At 48.1% G+C, this 22097-nt stretch overlaps 1 protein-coding gene across 2 annotated transcripts in view; it reads left to right on the forward strand.

The window, feature by feature from the left end:
- LOC126536556 (protein lin-9 homolog) overlaps window positions 1-22097 on the forward strand; it is an 85030-nt gene that overhangs the window by 7097 nt on the left and 55836 nt on the right. For both annotated transcript variants that reach the window (XM_050183570.3, XM_050183571.3), the window contains exons 6-7: window positions 3425-3552; window positions 6686-6811. In XM_050183570.3, the coding sequence (XP_050039527.1) occupies window positions 3425-3552; window positions 6686-6811 (254 nt within the window). The remainder of the gene's footprint in view (window positions 1-3424; window positions 3553-6685; window positions 6812-22097) is intronic.

Here is a 22097-nt window from a genome sequence, read left to right on the forward strand (position 1 = left end):
TTCTCGACGTCTTGGCCCTTTGTGCCAAGGCTGACCCGACCATGTCTGAGGACGATAAGGTTAATCACGTCCTCAAAGGCATTGCTGACGACGCCTTCAATTTACTGGTGTTTACGAACATCACCAGCATCTATATGATCCTCAAGGAGTGCCGCCGTCCCGAGCATGCTAAAAGCCGCCGGGTATCCCAGCACATCACGCGACTACGTCAGAACACAGCTGCTACGTCATCCTGTGAGGACCTCTTCCACCAGCCGTCGCGATGTGACAACTTGACCCGCATCATTTGTCGTGAGGTTTAAGCGGCACAACCGGCGGCCCCTTCATTCCCGTCACCTGGTCATTCTCCGGTGGCAATCTCCTTGATCCAGGCTGTTGTCCGTCAAGAGTTGTCCAACGTCGGCCTGCAGTCCATTCATTCCATATGCTCGGAACCTCTCTCTTCACGCACGGCCCCACCGCGCTCTTCTTACTCTTATGGACAGCGCAACCCCTCCGAATGGCGAACCGTGGACGACAAGCCGATCTGTTTTAAATGGCGACGCATTGGACATGTCGCTCGCCACTGCCGCAGCCGCTGGACTTCTCCGACACGCTATTCTCCTAATTACCACCCTCGCCCCTCTAGCGCATCCTTTTCCTTCGCCCCTTCTATGCCTGCCCCATCATCCCTTGTTGCACCCTTTGTCAATTTTGCGCTAACCACGCAAGTTCTGCCTCAGGGCATTTCATTGGCTATAATTAGCGCTTTGCAGGATGACGAGATCAAGCCATTCACAGTGGAAGATCGTCACAGCTCAGCCCATACCGTGACATCATCGCACGGTACTGATGTCGACATTGAGAATATGGTTTCCTCTGATCTTACACCTGCTCAAGCTGAAGCTCTTTGCCGCGTTCTTGAAAGCTATCGCGACATTTTTTACTTTGACAATCGACCCTTAGGCCAAACGTCCGTCGTGACCCATCGCATAAACACTGGCGGTGCGAACCCTATTCACCGATGTCCATATCGTGTTTCTGCGTCAGAACGAGCTATTATCCAACAGGAAGTCAAAAAGATGCTTGCAAAGGACATTATCGAGCCTTCCTGTAGTCCCTGCGCTTCTCCCGTCGTACTTGTCAAAAAGAAGGATGGAACGTGGCGTTTTTGTGTAGATTATCGCCACCTGAACAAAATAAAAAAAAGGACGTGTTCCCTTTGCCACGTATTGATGACGCTCTAGACTGCCTGTACGGTGCCACCTATTTTTCTTCTATCGACTTACGGTCCGGCTACTGGCAGATATTTGTCGACGACATGGACAGAGAGAAGACTGCATTTGTTACCCCTGACGGCCTCTATCAGTTCAAGGTAATGCCTTTCGGTCTCTGTAACGCGCCCGCCACCTTCGAACGAATGATGGACTCTTTGCTTCTGGGGTTCAAGATAGCACCTGTTTGTGCTATCTGGACGATGTCATCGTTTATTCGCCCACATTTGACACGCATCTAGATCGTCTTTCAGCGATTCTTGACGTGTTCCACCACGCCGGTCTCCAACTGAACTCGTCCAAATGTCACTTCGCTCGCTGCCAAATCACCGTCCTTGGACACCTCGTGGACGCCAGAGGCGTGAGACCTGATCCGGACAAAATTCATGCCGCTACGAACTTTCCTGTTCCGAAGTCTACGAAGGACGTTCGTAGTTTCGTAGGGCTAGGCTCTTATTTCCGACGCTTTGTGAAGGATTTTGCGACCATCGCACGTCCCCTTACCGACCTCTTGAAGAAAGACTTGGGGACCTGACCATGCCGCATCTTTTTCGCAGCTCACTACTCTCCTTACCACGCCTCCAATTCTGGCCCACTTTGACCCGTCTGCCTCAACGGAAATTCGAACTGATGCCAGTGGTCACGGCATAGGAGCTGTGTTAGCACAACGCCAGCGTGGACATGATCACGTTATAGCCTATGCCAGCCGGCTTCGATCACCCGCCGAGCGCAATTATTCAATCACAGAGCGCGAGTGCCTCGCTCTTGTGTGGACTGTTGCGAAGTTTCGTTCATACTTGTACGGACGCCCCTTCTGTGTCATCACTGATCACCACGCGCTCTGCTGGCTATCCTCGCTCAAGGACCCCATGGGACGACTCGCTCGCTGGGCGTTACGCCTGCAAGAATATACCTTCTCCGTGGTATATAAGACGGGACGCTTGCACCAGGATACTGATTGTTTGTCCCGCTACCCCCGTCGACGAACCAACTGATGCGGACGCCATCGCTTGCATTTTCTCTGTATCCCAGTTGCTTGAAATCGGCAACGAGCAACGCCGCGATCCTTCATTACCAGCCTCGACCACTTTACTCCGGGTTCTCTGGTGCTTCTTTGGTCACCCATTTGACGTGTGGGCCTTTCAGAAAAGCTGCTGTTGCGCTACACTGGCCCATACCGTGTGGTGCGACAAGTGACCGATGTCACGTATGAAGTCATCCCCGCCGACCTCTCAGTGTCATCGTCGGCTGCAAGTGACATCGTTCACATGGCGAGACTAAAGCCATACCACACACCTTTAACCGCGGATGTGCAGATTAAGCACCGGGACGGTGCTTCTACTGCCGGGGGTGATGCTACGGAACAGCTGCCACAGTGTGCCTGCACTGAGGAGGAGGAAGACGACGTGGGCCCGCTTGATATAGCGTCGCCATTTTGGCCTTCCGTTAGTGTCCCTGTAAATAAATTGTATATAGCATTGGGCTTCAGCTACATGTAACAGTATGTTGCTCATGGAGCAGCTATCCATGCTTGAGAGCGAGACTTCGCCTTTCCTGTAAAAAAACTGCATTTCCGACAGAAAACAAAGCTTGTAGTCATTTCACTAAAGTATCTGAAATGGAAAGTTGGAAACTCACCAGGTGTTTAAGCACTGCTCAGGTGCTTTTCTTGTACACAAACTTCTTGGCTCCATTAGCCTTCTCTCAAACACACCTTGTTGAACTGAGCCCCTTCCAAAATTTTGCCTCAAACCCTAGAATGTTGACAAGGCTATCTCAAATAACCTAGGCTGCTCAAGTTTTCAGCGCAGCTTTTGTCCAAATATTTCTTCAGATCTTTTAGCAAGTGTGGAATTTCTGTAGAAACGCAAATGCATTTCCTCTTCACCTCATGCCTTTTAATGTACCTTTTATTTTAGAAGGAACAAAAAGGTACAATCACATATTTGTATACAAAATTATTGCACAGTGACATAGCTTCATGACACACTCGTGAACCAAACCATGAGGATCAGCAGACCTGTATGGAGCAGGGCTTTGCATTTAACAAAGCACAGCCTGTCCTGCAATAATAGCTGGTTCTTGTTGTGTTGCAATTTATCTGTGTTGCTCACCAAATTGTTAGGGCACTTTGTAAATTTACACCCTTCTTTTTTTTTTTATTTCTGAAGCCGCCTCCTGTTTCGATGCCAGACAAGCGAGTAATCCAGAAAGTGGGCATACGCCTACGGAACCTCCTGAAACTTCCAAAGGCCCACAGATGGGTCTGCTACGAGTGGTTCTACTCAAACATTGATCAGTGAGTGGCTCTTCTTATCTGTTCTCATGCCATACTCAGGATAACAACAGTGTTTTGAGAAAGTGCATGTTTTACACTGCTACTGCATTATGCTTGGAATTTCTTTTAAGGAAGGGTTTCTTGTTTTATTTTATTCGTAGAGTGTAGAGTTTAATGGTTTCCAGGATTTTGTCTGAAAGGACTATACTGACATGACATTTTCGACTTGTCAGAGTGGCATAAACTTATTATGATCAATGTTTCTATGAACCAGTTTTGATTTTGGTACCCAGGAGGGGGTTACAGCATGCTGGTTTGCTCCATTCCTGGGATAACTGCATCTGCCACTTGCAAGCACAGACAAAAGAAACTTGCAACACTCTCGTTTACTCGTTTTTATGAGCAGTGTCATCATAGTTAGCCTTATTGTTACACTGCATCGGCAAACCTTGCTTTATGTTACGATCACGTATGATTCCAGGTTTGTAGTATGATTAAAGTGAAATATTTTGTAAGAATTGCAGAACCTTTATACAGTCGATCCTGGATATGTCAAACTTGGATATATGGAATTGTTGTCTATATCGAACAGTTGTAAAACCCCCTTGAATGCATTCTCAATCTTGATCTTTTCACTGAGTGGTGCTTGGCATGGGATACCCAACTATGTAGAGGTGCTGCGCCACCAAGTGTCTTGTAGACAAGGGCTTTCTGCAAACGGAATTTTAAGATGCCACGAGTGGCCAAAATGAATCTGACCCCAACCTCCACTTGGACGGACCTTTACATTACAGTTTGTATTTAACAAAGCCACTGCATATGTACTTCGCGGAAAGACCATTGCAGCAGCCGTGCGCAAGACTCACTGCTGTGCGATTCACAGCTCCGTGCTGAAAACTTTTTATTCGTGCTCATACGATTACCCATAAGTGGGAATGGACTCTGATGTTTTGCAACTGAAATCCACTTTCAAAACTAATGTTGGCAATCACTGACACAGGGACCGGAGGGGAAGGGCTGAGGACTAAGGGATATACCCGTCACTAGCTGTCAGCAGAGAGCTGAGCGGCATGCAAGAAGAGATGCGCGGACTTTTTAGGGCGGTCGAGAAGCAAGGACAACGGCTTCTAACTGGAAGTTGGTTCCGTAACCCGACACAACAGTCTGCCTGGCTCGTTGCCCATGTGTGACGATTGGATGCACTTAAATAGCATATTGTTGGTATTATAACGGTCATCTCGCCCGGCACATTCATGCGCAATTCACAGTACAAACGTGCTTGTGACAGCACGGCACGTATCATACAGGCTAGTTTGTTACTGCAGTGCATCCATTTCTACCTCATCTTGAAAAAAAAAATAAAAAATTTGCAACAAGCACTTCGACGTGCACAAGCCACACCGTGGTCTCGTGTCCGGAAGATGCAGCCTTTTAGAGTCAGCGTTGTGATCAGTACGGTGTATCAAAGGCCATTCCGTAGTGTGGGTGACTTGCAACGTTCATGAGCAAAAAAGTTATGTTTTGTGCATTCGACACAGTCTTGGAGAAGCAAATCAGCAGGTTCACAGTTTTCACCATCTCAGGGGAAGTGTCCGAGATGTGCAGAGATTCCATATCACTTTCAGATAGGCATATTTTATACATTCGAACCCGGTAATATCAAACTCGCAAAAAAAGCCTATCAGTTCGATATAGAGCATAATTTGATATAAGCCTGCTAAATAATTGGATGTCGTAAAAGCACATACCATTTATAAAATCACTTTCTTGATGAAACTAGCTTAGTTACGCATAAATTAGTCCTGCATTTTCTTCTGCTTGGGCAATTTCGCTGCCTGCGACGCAAGCACTTGCCCAAGCTAAAGCCGCAACCTTCCGCATTCGCGCAGAAGCACCAGACTAGGGAAGTGCACCAATCACTTCGGAGGATGTGGCCAAAGGACCGTTGTTGCTTTCCTCGTTGTGCCCACTTTCATTTATGTTCGGTACGATGTCGGCGATGTAGTCTTCGTTTTCAGGCTCTCCTGTGGTCGCGACACCATCATCTGCGCTCAAAAACTCGTCCACCGTTCATTCGTCAACAGCTCCCGGAAATTCTGACAGCTCGCTCTAAACTACAGCATTCATCAGAATTTACAGTCGTCACTGAGCATGCGGAAACTGGCACGTATGAAGAAACACTTGTACACAGCCATGCGTACACGTCGGGCGCCACGGGCACCGAATCGAGAGTTTGGCCGCTTTAGCCTTGAATCGTGCCGAGAGTGCTCCTCGGAATCTTGCATGCTGCGGGGACATCCGACTTCTCATTGCGTTCGACCCAATTTATGATTTCAAGCTTCACGGCGAAAGGTGAATTCTGCCGCTTCATCACGGCAACACTGCGGGAGAAGGCCCACAAGGCGCAAACACAATGAACCAGAAAAGCAGCGACACAACTCGCACTTTCGCCATCTTGCATGACGAGAGTGCAAGAGCCTCTGATTGGCTGTCTGAGCAAGCGCTGCAGGCGGGCTAGGATCATTTTTTGCGGGGGGGGTGTCGACAGCTCGCCCGAGCAGCCCGAGGCGGCGCAGGCACGGTAGGGAGAGTGGTTGGATGGAGCCACGCCGCTGGGTTTCCCCGCTACCACGAGGGAAAGCCAACTTTTGGGGGCACTTTTCCGCCGCTTGACGTTCTATATATTAGGAGTCGCTGCTATTTTTGTTCGATGTAAACTTAATTTTTGCTATATATAGTCATTGTAACTATACCGTGACCAGAAATTGTTCGATATATAGAATAATTCTATGTAAACAGGTTCGATATAGTCGGGGTCGACTGTATTTCGAATGATCATTATCTTGAACATTTTTCGTAATTCTCTACGAGTTCGGCATATCCGATATCGACTGTACTTGCTAAGTGCCATTCTTTTTACATACAAGAAGCATGTAGTAGCGTTTGTGCAACTTCGTAAAATATGTGTTGCTTGTCGCTGAAAGGAAGAAGCAGCTTAAGCGGCTTATCTATTGGGCTTCCTTGTAACTAGGCTACCATCTTATTTCGAAATGTATTTGCGTGGAGTTTATGCAAATGAAAAGACTCTGAAGGCTCACTTAGGCTGTCATACCATGTCTGTGACTAACTCAGCTGCCCTTATTTTTCTTGAAAGGCCACTCTTCATGGGAGACAACGAGTTTTGTGGTTACCTGAAGCAGTCATTTCCTTTGCTCAAGACGAGAAAGTTGACGAGGGTCCAGTGGTGCAAGATCCGTCGAATCATGGGCAAGCCTCGGAGGTAAGCATTTTGACTGTACTTTATTCATGTCTGGGGCTAGCGTTCTGTTTGCCTCCATTGTAGTGCAGTAAAACCTCGTTAATTCTTCGTGGTGCTGGAAAGAATGTTCTAATTAACCAAATGTCGAATTATCGAGTGCATCAAGAAAACAATAAACGAATGCGTACTACGTCAACATGCTTTTATTTACTGAATGAGCCAGCAAATCCTTTTTCTATTTCACACAAAATTGGTGCTGAAGCTGCTGAAATTCCCATCTTCTTGTCACTAATCAGCACTCGCAGCGACGTAGGCCTCGTGAGTTCCTTCACAGCGCGACCGTGGTGCATGCATTTTGAGACACGCTTTTTCACTACCGCACGCACATCATGATCATTTTTCCGCGCGTGAGCTGGTCACCAACAGATCATCCGTCCATCAAGATGTAGCCATTGCTTTTCATCCTCGAAAGGTTTTCACCGAGTCAAAACGAAACTACAGTGGAGTCTCTTTTAACGGAACCACAAGGGACCAGGGAAATTGGTTCAGTTTGTCAGGAGTACCATTTACTGAGAGACAAAGCTGAATACAATTGCACGAATACAAAACCAACCAACCATGAGGATGGCGTTCCATTTTAAGAGGCAGTTTTATTTTAATGATTTCCATTTATAGAGATTTCACTGTACTGTTCGCCGAAAACGCCGTATGTTAAATCGCGGCCACTATCGATGTGATCAAGGACAGCAACCTTGCGGTGGTGAAGGCACACGACCTATTTTGACAAACACATTCAATCGTTTCCTGGAGGCTGGTGTTTTTCCCGCTACATGAAAACGCTCAATCATCATTCCGATCCTAAAGTCCTAACTGCACTTGCAGTTACAACAGCCCGGAAAGAAAAATAAAATCCGCGCGTATAACCCACGGAAATAACTGCACACTCAAATCTTTGCAAAAACAGTTTCCATTCGTGGATGCATGACTTGCCCACATCATATCTTTGTCATGTTATGGTATAATGCGGAGTATAGGTCAAGGTTCTTTCCATAAATATATTACTAAAAGTTCACCCCTCGACTTATATACTGGCCCTTGGCAAAGCCTGAATAGTTGTCTGGCAACATGCGGAAGCTGCAGGCCTAGCAGCATCTGCATCGTTATCGCCTCCATGTTGACTGACACGGCCTAACGTTGACGCGGCCTACGCAGTTGGCCCAACGCCATCTTCCCATTTTGTGCAGCAATCGTTCCTGGTGTTGTTAATTTCCGCAAATGAGTACTGGTACTCGACGTCGGTTCACCGTGGCATTTAAAAAGAAAGTGATCGAATACGCTGAAGTGAATGAGAACATGTCTGCCCAGCGGCATTTTGCTGTTTCGGAAAAAAGTGTCCGATACAGGCGAACGCAGAAAGTCAAGCTGTCTGCCTGCAGTGCGCGGAAGACGTCCTTTCGGAGGCGCCGCACGGTGTACCCTGAGCTTGAAGACAAGGTGTCAAATTTTATCCCTGAGCATCATGCCAGATCCTTCGCAGTGACAGCTGTACTCATCCGCATCAAAGCTATCGAGCTTGCCCGTGAATCCGGACTGTCCAAGGAGCAATTCCAGCGCTCCATTTACTGTGTTCGCCGCTTCATGCGACGCAAAGGATTCGCACTTCGTCGGTGCGCATCAATCTGCCAGAAGTGTACGAGGACAAACTGGTCGAGTTTTAGCACTATTTTATCCGTTTCCGGCAGCAGCATGGCTACATGCTGGTACAGATGGGCAACGCTGATGAAATGCCAGTGTGGTTCGGCATGCCGTCGTCTGCGAAAGTGTGCGAATGCGGCGCGAAGGAAGTCAGGCGTCTTTCGATGGGGAACGAGCTTTCACGCTTCACAGTGATGCTCGCGTGCACAGCAGACGGCAAGAAGTTGGCCCCATATATAATCTTCAAGAGGAAGACGCTGCCGAAAGAGGCTTTCCCGCGGGACGTGGTCGTTGGTGTGAACGAAAAGGGCTGTATGGACGAGGCCCTTGTGGTCAGTTGGATCCATACCGTCTGGTATCGGAGACCCGGCGCACTCCTGCAGTGTCCGAGAATGCTCGTTTTGGATGCCTTTCCGGGCACTTGACCACAGGTGGGAAAGAGGCGCTCTGCAAAGGGAGGCATGACATCAACACTTCAGCCGCTGAACATCGTGCTCAACAAGCCCTTTAACTCTTTTGTTACCACGAGAAAATGGTCGATTTTTATAGGTGTTGGAAAAAATTATTTACCACTACAAATAATATTCCAGCACACATTGCAGCATAGCACATTCTGCAAAAGGAAATGCTCTTTCCTAACACATATGTTGCCGAATAAAAAAAGTTATTAGGTAAAAGAAAAATTCTAGCAAGCGCCATTTTCGCTGTCAGTTGATAAAAACATCAATAAAAAAACATCATACAAAAATATTATTATCAAAGAAAATTCAGAATATACATTTCAAAGATAAATAACCCAGGAAATGCGTCTGAAGAAATAAATGCTCAGTACACCGCCGTTCTTCGTATACAAAAAAGAAACTAAGACTAGCTCATCGTTCTTGCGATGCAGTGAAGCAGTTCATAGATTCTGTAAAGCATAGGTGCACTCCACAATTTCTCCACAAAACGTATAGCATTCGTTTAACTTTGGGGTCCTCGTAACACATTCGGCAGTTCCGCCTTTTCGGCATTTTTGGAGGATGGTCTGATGAGAAGTCCAAGGAACGCACTTCACCAGTTAGTCTAGAGTCATGCACATCTTCCAGGACCGATCACTTTCAGCGTAGCTGGGCAACTACAGGATTATGCTTCCGAGCATATCTGTGTATTTTTGCACATTTTCTTTATCACCTCTGCAGAGAAGAGCAGTAGAAAGAAATCCCACGCTGATGTAAACTGTCTTGCGTTGATCCGTAATGCTGGGCCGAGATGTGCTATGGGCGGCCTTCTTGGTGTGAACCTAAGTTTCTTCGCTGCCGATGGCAGCACGTCATAACCAAGCGAAGTATGCACCCTGAAGATAATCAGTAAAGCTCTCAAGGTGTGAAAAAAGATCGGCAGATAGGTGCGCACAAGGAAGGAGACCACTCAAGGCCGTAAAGGAAACCCGCCAATGAAGAGCTGCGGATGTCCCATGCTGACTCAAAACATTGTCGCAGTCAGCGCTTGAATCTACTTTACTTTATTTTACTGTCATTGTCGGAATCATAACTCTAGTTCTCATCACTAAATTCATGTGCGGGTACAGCATAGTTTAGAGCGTGACGCTTTTCTCGCGATGCGGGACGACGCCATGGGAGCGACTTTTGATAACTGTGCAGTGACACCGGCAGTGCCCCTTGCCGGGATTTTACGGGAGAAGTGTTACCGAAACTCTTGGAAACTAGTTGCAAAAATCGGGTCCCCATGTTGGACATGCAGTGGCCCTTCAGAAGTACACTTTAGTGGAAGAAAACAACTCAGACTCCAAACCAAAGCTCACTCAGTGAACAGGTGGCGTCATTTTCTATGAATTATCACCACTCAGCACTGTTGGATGGCAAAGCTGGCAATACAATTTAATTCGTGACGTGCTGGGAGTCATTTGATTACAAGATTTTGATGCTAGTGCAGTGTAATCATGAGCAGCGTGCTTTTTTCTCGAGCTCGGCAGGTGACAGCCACGGCTGTTTTCGCTAGAACATACACACACATTAGTTCACAAAAAGGTCCGTTAAAAGTCACGACATCCCGATTCTGAAAGTGCAGTGCCTGTACTAACTACTGGACGGCCTTATATGGATAGGAAACGGTTCCATTGCGTCAAAATAGGTGATCTAAAGCATCGTTCACCAGTGATAGATTTAAATAGGCGTGGTAACAAAATACAGTGGAACCCCGGTTAAACGTCCCCCGGTTTTGCGATGACCCGGGTTTTATGACGGACTAGCGAAGTCCCCATAGAAGCAGTGCATTAAAAACCCCGGTTATCCGACGCAATTTTACGCCTGACCCGCATTATACGACACCCCTCGCGAAGCGCGGGATCCCCGCGACGACCCTCGCGAAGCACGTTCGTTTCTTTCTCCCCAACCAGCAGCCGCCCGCGACGCCCGCTGTGCTGAAATAGCGCCTTTTCTTCTTCGCAATCACTTTATCCCTCTCTTCTCGGCGGCGGCGCCTCTCGTCGCGCTGGGGAAGGGTTTTTCTCCTTCCAGTTTCCTAGCAGCAGATCGCCACCAAGGTAGCACGGAGAAGCCTAAGTTTACCACACATGTTCTTTGACGTAATCCTAGCATTCAGCGGAGGTTTTGAGTTGTGTGGAGCAACGCGACACACAGGCCGATACAGGCTTCGGCGATACAGGCTTGAGGCCGATACAGGCTTCGCCGCTGCCGATTTCGAGGGTTTAAACGTCACGACGACTTTCGCTGAGTACGTGGAGGCCGACGACAACATTGCAAACTGCGGCAAGGTGTCGCTGGATCACGCCATCGAGGAGGCTTTGCCTAGTGCCGACATCGCTGCGACATCGGACGAGGACAACGATGATGCCACAGATGCCGTGCCTGTGCCTACCACGTTCACCGAGGTGCTACGGCACATAGACGGCATCTGGAACTTATCTGTTCACGCAACGCTGCAGGGGACCTCCTTTTGGACGTTGCCCAACTCAAGCGAAAGCTCTTGGTTCATGGATCAAACAAGGTCCAAAAGAAACTTAGTTTCTTGTGCCATAAAGGTTCGTTTGAATAAAGCATGGATGGTACCTATACCGCAGCATTAATTCTTATCGCATTTACTTTTTGGTAGTTTGGGTTTCCAAGCCTGCAGAGTATGTTAGTAGTTTACATGGAAGTTTCTTGTAAATCCGTCGCGTAAAATAAGTAGTATTTTTACAGACATAATTTATGTTCAGATTTTACGACGCATTTTACAACGCTTTTTCGTGGTCCCGAGAAAGTCGCATAATCGGGGTTCCACTGTAGTTAAAAGACCATGTGCGTGAACTGTATAATCAGTGGATGGCCGGCGAAAACCTGAAGACCCTAACCAGCCAGCTGCGCAGGTCACCTCTTGCCACTGTGGCCACGTGAGTGCAGCAGGCTTGGCACTCACTGCCCGATCATGTGGTGGTGCGGGCATTCAAGAAATGTTGCACTAGCAACTCCTTGGACGGCATGTTGTGGGACGCAGCCAGTGAGAAGCAGTCGTCTTCGGACGAGAGTTCAGACAGCTCGAACGAGTGAGCAGGCACTGAGTCTGATGGCACCAGTACATAAAACGAAGTTTTGTGCCTTATAATTTTTATGTTTACTTCTTTGCTTCAAGGTAAGGGAGTCGACCTATATTCCGTATTATATACGGGACCTTGTTCATCCCTCCCTCTTAGGTGACGCTGATAAAGCTGGATTCACACGATGGACGTGATTGTGGACAAATCAGTCATATGACATAAACCCAATCACTTTGCGGCTAGCATTCACATGCAGAGGATGACAGCATGGACGGAGCTGCCCTTGCATGGGCAACTGCAAAGGAGCAAAGCGACCGAGCTGAAAATCCTAACGGTCATTTGCCTCTCCCTGTATCACGAAGCACTTCGCGCAGACCAACGGAGCGCCACTGGAACCGAGTTGGTCAGCACTGTGTGCACTTTTTGCCTGTTACTAAACTAAATAAAATCGCAACCTGTAAAGAGGAGGAGAATGGGCCACCATAAAGAAGCAGAGGAAGGAACTTCTACATGCAGGGGTGGGGATCTGTAGGAGATAATGAAACTTTGAATAGCAAAGAACTTTGCCTTGAAATGGGCCTTCAGGCAGCATGGCGCTGGGGAGAGGGTGGGGTTCCCTAGGATATACCGAAACTTTGTATGGCAGAGAACCATGCCTTGAAATGTGGCTTGACGGCAGCGCAGTGCACACTGCTGTGAAGCCACGCCTCATGGCGAAATTCGCCTGTAACTCACACATCCGATTTTACTGTCAAGTATTTCGAATTCTTGGTGTGGGTGATATGCGCGAATATATAATATTTTCACCACAAGCTGTGTGAGCAGCAACACAGTTTTCATCATTCCCGCTCCACTGCCACGAACCTGTGTACATTCCTTCGTAGACTTGTACCCTGATTTCCATACCAGAGGCCACATGGACAACATGGATTTTGACCTGTCCAAAACCTTTCAGTTTGGTTTTCCAAGCTCCGTTCCTGTGCAAGATGAATTTGTGTGGTGTATGCAGGAAATAGCCAACATTGTTTTCTAGTTGCCTGTCTCATCGCACAAATGCTGTACTCATGTCAGGTTGCCTCTCTAAAGTATTTCACTCTTCCTCGGGTGTCCCTCAGGGCAGCAATCTCAGCCATCTACTCTTCTTAATATTTATCAGTGATCTAGTCTCGCATGTCAAATGCTGTGATGTGTTACTCTTTGCTGATGACATTAAATTGTTTCATAGCACTGGCTCCACTGACGATTGCTGTCTTATGCAACATTGTGTTGACTTTGTTTCATGACGGTGCTCCAACATGAAGCTACTAATCAACCCGTCCAAGCCCCGTGTGATATCATTGTTGCTGTTGCTGCCCGCTTTATCATTCGTATACAGTAAGTGGCCTGGGTATTGCAAAAGCTTCCGTAATTTGTGACCTGGGGGTATATATAGATGACTCACTAAGCTCTAACTGGCACGTTGAAGTCATTACCAACAGCTCTCTGAAGACCTGAAGCATGGCCAAAGAATTCACCAAACCAGCTTCTTATAGTCGAACCTTGATATATCGAATAGTGCAGTGATCGCGAAATATTTCGATATAGCCAGAATTCAGTATATGAAATCACATAAGAAACGCGTTAAAAACTTCTGTAAATCAATCAATGAACCAAGGGCGCAATCGGGGATCCTTGTTTGGAGCGCGCATTTGGTTGTGCCGCGTGGATTTGGCCTAGGCTGCGCCAACTTTGTCCGCCGGGAACGTGTGGTCGATTGCGCCGCACATAATTAGCATAGGCTGCACCGACTTCGTCCGCTGCGCAAAGTCTGCGCAGTCTAGGCCAATCATGCGCTCCGAACAACGATCCCCAATTGCGCCCCAATCGTGGCACAGTAAAGAATTGAAGCTTCACAAGAAGTATTTATTTATGTGGCTAAAAGTGCTGCAGTAGTGTAGCCTGCTTTTTATTCGCAGCCGCGAGCTTAAACACGGAGTCCTCAACATTGTCTAAACGATCCACAAACAATAGGCCGGTGCCTTCTATTGCACCGCAGTAGCGGCATAGAAGGGCCAAAGCAACTAAAGCCTCAGTTGAAGTCGGGAGCGGGGCAACATCAGCGCTTGTGGGATCAACTCCCCCAAAATGACCCATTAGCTGTTATTGTGACCAACTCGCTATCTGTATGTACAGCACTAGCTGCATCTTTAAATTCAAGAATTCAAAGAACCTTTCATTCATTGGTACCTCCGTACTTACTCAAAGTATGTTTGCTTTGGGTACCAGGACATCATGGGTCGCACTTTAATGAAATGGCTGACTCACTTGCACGAACATCCCTCAACACCCCTATCATATCTGTTTTGCCGACATCAGCTTATGTCACCGCGGCTAGGTACAGAAATTTTGCTACATCCCAAAACTCTGCAATATCCAAGTTAACACCGTATTCTGAATTGCACCATCTTGGCTTCCCATGGAATAATAGTTGGTGCCCTTCAAGGCAATTGGAAGTTTCTTTTACAAAATTTAGATGTTGTATACCCCCTCTGAATTTTTACTTGCACAGGTCTGGTCTCGCTATGTCCCCTCTATGTTCTTCTTGCGGTGCACCTGAAACTATCGAACATTATTTTTTCTCGTGCCACTGCTTTCTAATACAAAGGAAACTATTAAAATACTCATTTACCAAACTTGGGCAATCACTAACCTCGCCAACCATTCTTTCTTTTGGGACGACTTCACTGGGATCCAGCCACAGGGATGCTTTTCTTGTAGATTACAATTTTATTAGAGAGACAAAAAGAGTACCTTGCTGAATTTCTAAAATTATCAATTTCTATTATTTCATTTCTTTACGTTAACTTATTTTATCAAAATTCTTAACAATATTTTCATTACACTTCTAAATTAGTTCTATCGTTCCACGCTCCAATATTCAAATCTTGTTTCGCTTTACTTATAAGCATACGGAAAACCGCCTGCTTCTTGGCCAATCCCCCATAGTGGGAACACGCCACTGTTGAGGGTACAAGACAAGGCAAGACTTCTGCTGCGATCTCCACGTCCGTCAATCGAAGAATTTTGAAACACTGCCAGTAACAAAGTATCAAGTGAGACATCTGCCAAGGCGTCTGTGAGTGAGCCCAGTGAGCGCGCACTGTTGCAGGTCTTTGCAGATGCAAACCGCCAGTTCTCGCGAGGCGCGGCAGGCGCAGAGCACTGCACCGAGGAGGTGTCAGTGCAGCAAATTCAATTTGTCGTTGATGCTGTCGAACTAGCCAAGCCGCTGCATGTGTACGCCGCTATGTTCGAACAGTGTCCTCGACGCGATCGATGTGTGCAGTTATAGTGCGCAGCAGTCGGGAATGCCCATCACGCTACTGCTAATTTCGAGGGTGTTGTGGGAAAGCCTGCGCACTGAGCGCACGTGGTGCGGGATGGCGGAGTTCGATATCTCCATATTACGTCCGACCTCGTTCGAAATTAAAAATTAAAAATGCGTCCAATTTTCCAGTTGATATAAAAAGCATTCGATATACGCAATAATTTGATATATCCTTGTTCGATATATCGAGGTTTGACTGTATTACACTACGCCATGCTATAGTGTACTCTAAGCTGGAGTACTGCTTTGTTGTCTGGAACTGCCTGCCTCAGTAGCTCTCTGCCTTGATAGAATGCATTCGGAGAGAGTTCATCAGGATGTACACTAGTATCTTGCCGATACGATCATGCCTGGTAAGAATATTGGGGTGATACGAATTTTTCAGAGGTCCTGGCACAAGTCCATTAGGTTACATTCTGGTAAATTTCGAAATTTGCTAACTGCTTTTCACGCCACAGCGATTGATACGAACAATCGAGCCTCCGTGCATTCCTCAGCAGAGCCGGTGAGGAGGCGCTGGTATAGCACCAGATAGTCTTTTCTCAGGCCAGCAGAGCAGTTGCGCTGATGTGCTGATTGCATTCCTTTTGTCAGGACGGTCTACGTCACTTCACCTTCATTGCACAAGTCGGTCATGTCATTGTCTTCCCATAGTGTGCAGGTGTATATGTATAGTTTGGGTATCGGCCCTGTGCAATTTAAATGCTGTCATTGTTTTTCACTTAGTTTTGCTCCATGCATTCTGTTTGTTACGGTTCTTGTGTGCCTTTATGTGTTTATTATGCTTCTTTGCTGCTACATACACCATTCACTTTGTATGATATTGTCACGAGAGGAAAAGCCAGTCAGTCAGTTCTAAGCGAACGGCCGTTTGCCGTTCGTTTTCGCAGCAGCTACCACGCACACTTCTTCTTCCTCGACTTCTAGCATAACTAGTGTGTGCCATTACCCCTCCCTTCAAAAAATAAATAAATAAAGTTGGGGAGATGTTAAATGCCACAAGAAGAAAATAAAAGAAGGGAGAAAGACAACGGACGTGACGACAGGGGCCGCATCACAAAGTTTGTGGATGAGAGTCGGCGCGAATGGTAGGGCTTCATCCTGGTAACGTGAACAATGTCAGAGGAACGTGGTCTACGGGAGTGGTGCGAAGTGTCGGCTGGAATAACTTCGTAGTTGACAGGACTTAGACGACACAAAACTATGTAGGGGCCAAAGTATCGGCGCAATAATTTTTCTGACTGGCCTCATTGACGTATAGGGGTCCAAACCCATACAAGATCTCCCGGGTTGTATGTGACGTCTCGATGGCATATGTTGTATTGACGAGCATCTTGACTTTGTCGGGATAGAATTCGTTGCCGCGCAAGGTGCCGCGCTGCTTCGGCACACTGAACAAAGGCGTCTGTATCTGGTGCGGTAGGTTGAGACGAAGTTGGTAGGAGCATCACGTCGAGCATAGTGGTGACGTTGCGTCCGTAGACCAGACGAAAAGGAGGAAACCCGGTGGTTTCTTGTAGGGCAGTGTTGTACGCGAATGTCACATACGGGAGCAGTTCGTCTCAATTTTTATGATCCGTGGCAACATACATGGAAAGCATATCCGCAATCGTTTTGTTGAGATGCTCAGTTAAACCACTAATCTGCGGGTGATACGCAGTTGCCGTACGGTGCATTGTTCCGCTCAGCTGCAGAATATCTCGGACCAACTGGGCAGTGTAGGCGGTACGACGGTCTGTGATGACGACAGCGGGAGCACCATGTCGAAGGACGATATTTTTGATAAAGACGTTAGCAACTTCTGAAGCAGTAGCTCGCTGAACGGCTTGTGTTTCGCAGTATCGAGTGAGGTAATCGGTGGCGACAACGATCCAGCGGTTAGCAGCCGAAGACTTGGGAAATGGGCTGAGTAAATCCATCCCGACTTGTTCAAAAGGTGAACAAGGAGGTCGGGCAGGCTGAAGCAGACTGGCTGGTTTCAGTGGTGGAACTTTGCGATGCTGGCAATCTCGACAACTTCTGACGTACTGCTTCACGGTTTTTGTGAGTTTTCGCCAATAGTACTTCTGCTTGATCCTCGCGAGAGTACGCGTGAAACCAAGATGCCCGGACATTGGTTTGTCGTGGCATGCACGTAGAACGTCGTCGCGGAGAGTAGCGGGAACAACGAGCAGGAAAACGGTTGCCGTAGGGTGAAAGTTCCGCTTGTATAGGATGTCGCCACGTAGGCAGAAAGAGGACAAGTGACGCGCGAACTGCCACGGGGGTTGTGGGCGGTTTCCTTCAAGGTATTCAATCAAGAGCTGGAGCTCGGAATCTTGGCGTTGCTGTTGAGCAAGGTTTAAAGACGGAAGAATACAAAGAAAACCAGAATCATCATCAGTATCTAGTGGTGCGGGTTCGATGGGGGCGCGGGAGAGACAGTCGGCGTCAGTGTGTTTCTGGCCAGACTTATAGACGATGGTCACATCAAATTCCTGCAACTGAAGGCTCCATCTTGCGAGACGGCCTGAAGGATCGTTGAGATTCGCCAGCCAGCAGAGAGAGTGGTGGTCGCTGACGACACGAAAGGGGCGTCTGTACAGGTATAGGCGGAATTTCTGGATAGCCCATGTGACTGCCAGACATTCTTTTTCAGTTGCCGAGTAGTTTTTTTCAGCAGCAGACAAGGTTCGACTGGCATACGCAATAACGCGCTCAACACCAGCTTGAAACTGTACGAGTGTCGCTCCGAGACCAACGTTGCTAGCATCAGTATGCACTTCTGTGTCAGCCTCGGTGTCAAAGTGACCAAGGATCGGTGGTGTCTGTAGACGTCGCTGAAAGTCGTGGAAGGCGTCGGATTGTGCCGGGCCCCAAACAAATGTGATGTCGTTCTTGATGAGTCGTTGCAAAGGTTCAGCAATTTTACAAAAATTGGGTACAAGACGGCGGTAATACGCACAAAGCCCTAAAAATCGCCAGACATCGTGTTTTGTCTTCGGTATCGGGAACAGAGCAACTGCCATGGCTTTGTCGGGGTCAGGGCGCACACCGGTGCTGCTGACAATATGACCTAGAAATTTGAGCTCCTCGTAGCCAAAGTGACATTTTTCGGGCTTCAGGGAGAGGCCGGCGGTGCGGATAGCTTGAAGAACCGCCTCAAGCCGCTGGATGTGTTGTTCAAACGGGGTGGAAAAAACAACTACATCGTCTAAGTAGACTAAACACGAGTTCCACTTGAGGTCAGATAAACTGTGTCCACCATGTGTTGAAATGTGGCCGGAGCGGAACACAATCCAAAAGGGAGGACCTTAAATTGATAGCGACCGTCGGGTGTTATAAACGCCGTTTTTTCCTGGTCCCGTTCGTCAACTTCAATTTGCCAGTACCCACTACGCAGATCCATTGAAGAAAAGTAATGGGCATGTCGCAGGCGATCCAAGGAGTCGTCAATTCGAGGAAGTGGGTAAACGTCTTTTTTCGTGATCTTGTTCAGTTTGCAATAATCGACGCAGAATCGTAGTGAACCGTCTTTCTTTTTAACTAATACAACAGGTGAAGCCCAAGGACTTGTCGATGGTTGAATGACATCATCGTCGAGCATTTAACTTGATGATGAATAGCATCCTGTTCTCTCTGCGACATGCGATAAGCGTGTTGGCGAACAGGTTGGACGGTCGGTTCAGTGATGATTCTGTGTTTGATTAAAGGAGTCTGTTTGACCTTCGACGTGGTGGCGAAATAGTCGCTAAATGACGATAGCAGAGTGAGGAGCCTCTCCTTCTCGTTTTGGTCTAGCTGTGGGTTGACGTTGATGTGACTGGTCAAGTCCACATCACTGGGTTCCGGAATCGAGATTGTCGTTGCCGAAGCACAGGCGTTGGACTCGGCCACCGTTTCAAAGTAGGCCATGGTGGTATGCCTCGCAAAGTGCTTGTATTCGCCACTGAAGTTGGTAACTAGAATCGTGGTTTGCCTATGTTGGAGCTCTACGAGACCTCGTGCGACGCCAACTTCGCGATCCAGCAATATGGTGAGGTTACCTTCGGCGATGCCTATTCCTAGTTGGTCTTGGGGGCATTCAACGAGGACGAAGATGCTACTTCGAGGCGGTAACGTCACGCAGTCATCGACCACGCGTAAAGCCGCGCGGTGATGTTCATCCTCCACACTCGAATCTGAAGAAACATAGTTAGAAAAAGTCACGAACAAGTCACGAAGGTTAATGATCGCCCCATATTCCTGGAGAAAATCCATGCCCAGTATAACTAGCCGAGAACACTTGGGCAGCACAAGGAAAGACGCTACGAAAGTCGAAGTAGAAATTGCAAGTCTGGCGGTGCATCGTCCAATGGGTGACACGAGGTGTCCTCCGGCCGTAATCAGATGTGGGCCGCCCCACGCTGTCAGCACCTTCCGTAGCAGAGTGGCCAGTGAGGCACTCATAACCGAGTAGTCAGCTCCCGTATCGACAAGTGCAGTTACCGGATAACCGTCGATGGAAGCAGTAATAGCAGCAGAAGTTCGTTTTGCAGTTTCGAATGAAGGCGTCAGCGGTACGTCGCGAGGTGATGGCGTCGGCGGAGGATATTTGACAGTTCGCATGACAGCGGCCTCACCCCCGGAGGTTGCCGTTTTCAGTTTCCCCGGCGTGGGCTTCCACCGTTGACTCCAGCGGAATCAAAGACGGGTCAAGCACGGTTTGGTGACGCATACCGACGAGGTGAAGGCGACCGTGACTGTCTTCGCTGTGGGGCAGGAGGAAGCCGGTTTCTTTCTATGTATTGCTCGATTTCGTGCGGGCGTTCGCCATAGCGCGGGCAACGGGCATCCGGATGGTATCCCCGCAGACCAATCCGTCGGTACTGGCAGTCGCGATACATGTGACCAGCCTCCCCGCAGTGATAGCACAGCGGACTGTTGTTGGGGGCGCGCGATACTGTAGATTTGCGTATACCAGGATGAAAGGGTGCTTGCGGATTCGTGCGGTGGATCGGACTTGGGGAGCGTCGAGAAATCCCAGCAGGCTCTGCAAAAAACGGCCCGTCGACGGCGCGCAAGCCCGAAGAGCATCCGCGTACGAGAACGTGGCAGGTTCGGGTCGTGTTGGTGGCGAGGGATGAACCACTTTGCCGATTTCTTCCCGAATGACATCCGTAAGAACCGCGGCACTGGGAGGTGCCGGAGCTGATGCATAGGACTTCTGCAGTTCTTCTCGAACAATTTGTCGTATTAGCTCGGTAAGGGACTCCCTGTCATCATTTGCAGGTACGAGAGAGCATGCAGCAGTCATGGTGGTCTGGCGTTCATACTGCGAGAGCCGTTGCCGAATGCCGAAGCATACGTTCCATGACTGTTGCCTCACGAACGAACTGAGAGACTGTTGTAGGAGGATTGCACACGAGGCCCGCGAAAAGCTGTTCCTTTACGCGTCGCATTAACAGACGCACCTTCTTGTCTTCTGGCATTAGTGGGTCGGCCCCACGGAACAATCGCGTCATGTCTTCGATGAACATGGCGACGTTTTCGTTAAGCATTTGGAACCTCGAAGACAGTGCCTGTTCGGCTCTTTCTTTCTTTTCGGGGGTGCTGAAGGCGTTGCGAAGCAGTCGGTAAAACTCCTTCCAGCTGGTAAATGAGCCTTCGTGGTTCTCGTACCATACTCTTGCCTCGTCTAAAAGGGAAAAGTAGACGTTCGTCAGCTTACGACAATCGTCCCAGTCGTTAAAGGCGGCGACCCAGTCGAAATGGTCCAGCTAGTCTTCAACGTCCTGAAAGGCGTCACCATGGAACGGGTTAGGCGTGCGAGGCGCATTGAGAATGCATGGTACGGCAGCATTTGGGATCCCCGCGGTTTGGCTTGCGGTAGTTGTTGACATCTTCCTCACGGAGCTTGCCAGGGGACTGTATTGCGATGGAAGACCGTGGAGGCGACGGCTGCTTCGATAGATTTCTGCCGTCCCCGAGGTACTGGCTATCGGTAGCTTCTGGTTCAGGACCCGTAGGCATATGATGGATGCGTACCCAGCTCCTTTACCAGTTTGTCACGAGAGGAAAAGCCAGTCAGTCAGTTCTAAGTGACCGGCCGTTTACAGTTCGTTTTTGCAGCAGCTACCACGCACACTTCTTCCTCGACTTCTAGCGTAACTAGTGCATGCCAATATTGTGCACCACACTAAACGCACCAAACTGTTTGTGGTCATGTATTCAATAAATAAATGAGTGAGGGAGGAAGGGAGCCCCAGCATGCAGGGGTGGGGAGGAGGTTGGGCATTCTTAGGAGATAACAAAACTTTGTATAGTGGAACACTTTTGCCTTGAGGTGTTGCTTCACAGCAGCAACACACGCACCGCCATAAAGCCACATTTCAAGGCAATGTTCGTGTTGCTGTAATGTTAAACATTGCTGTAAATGTTAAACTTCTTTTTTGTGTTACTCATACAAAAATATGATGTGTGCCAGTGGAGAAGACAGTGAAATAGCAAACAAAGCTAAAATAATGGCATCTTAAGGTGGCTGCACATTGTGGCAAATGAGTCTGTTTTTTGTAGCAGATAGCATATTTTTTTTTTTACTTTTTGTTGACGTGGGAGCTGCACCTGAGAAATTCAGGCCCAAATTCAACTTTAAGAAGTGCTTCCCTTACCTGAATGTATAGTATGGTACTTGTGCGAAAATTGTGTGCTTGAAGTTGGTCAGAGTGGCTATTCGAAGGTCAAAGTTG

The sequence above is a fragment of the Dermacentor andersoni genome, chromosome 4 (genome assembly GCF_023375885.2).
Source record: "Dermacentor andersoni chromosome 4, qqDerAnde1_hic_scaffold, whole genome shotgun sequence".
NCBI lineage: Eukaryota > Metazoa > Arthropoda > Arachnida > Ixodida > Ixodidae > Dermacentor > Dermacentor andersoni.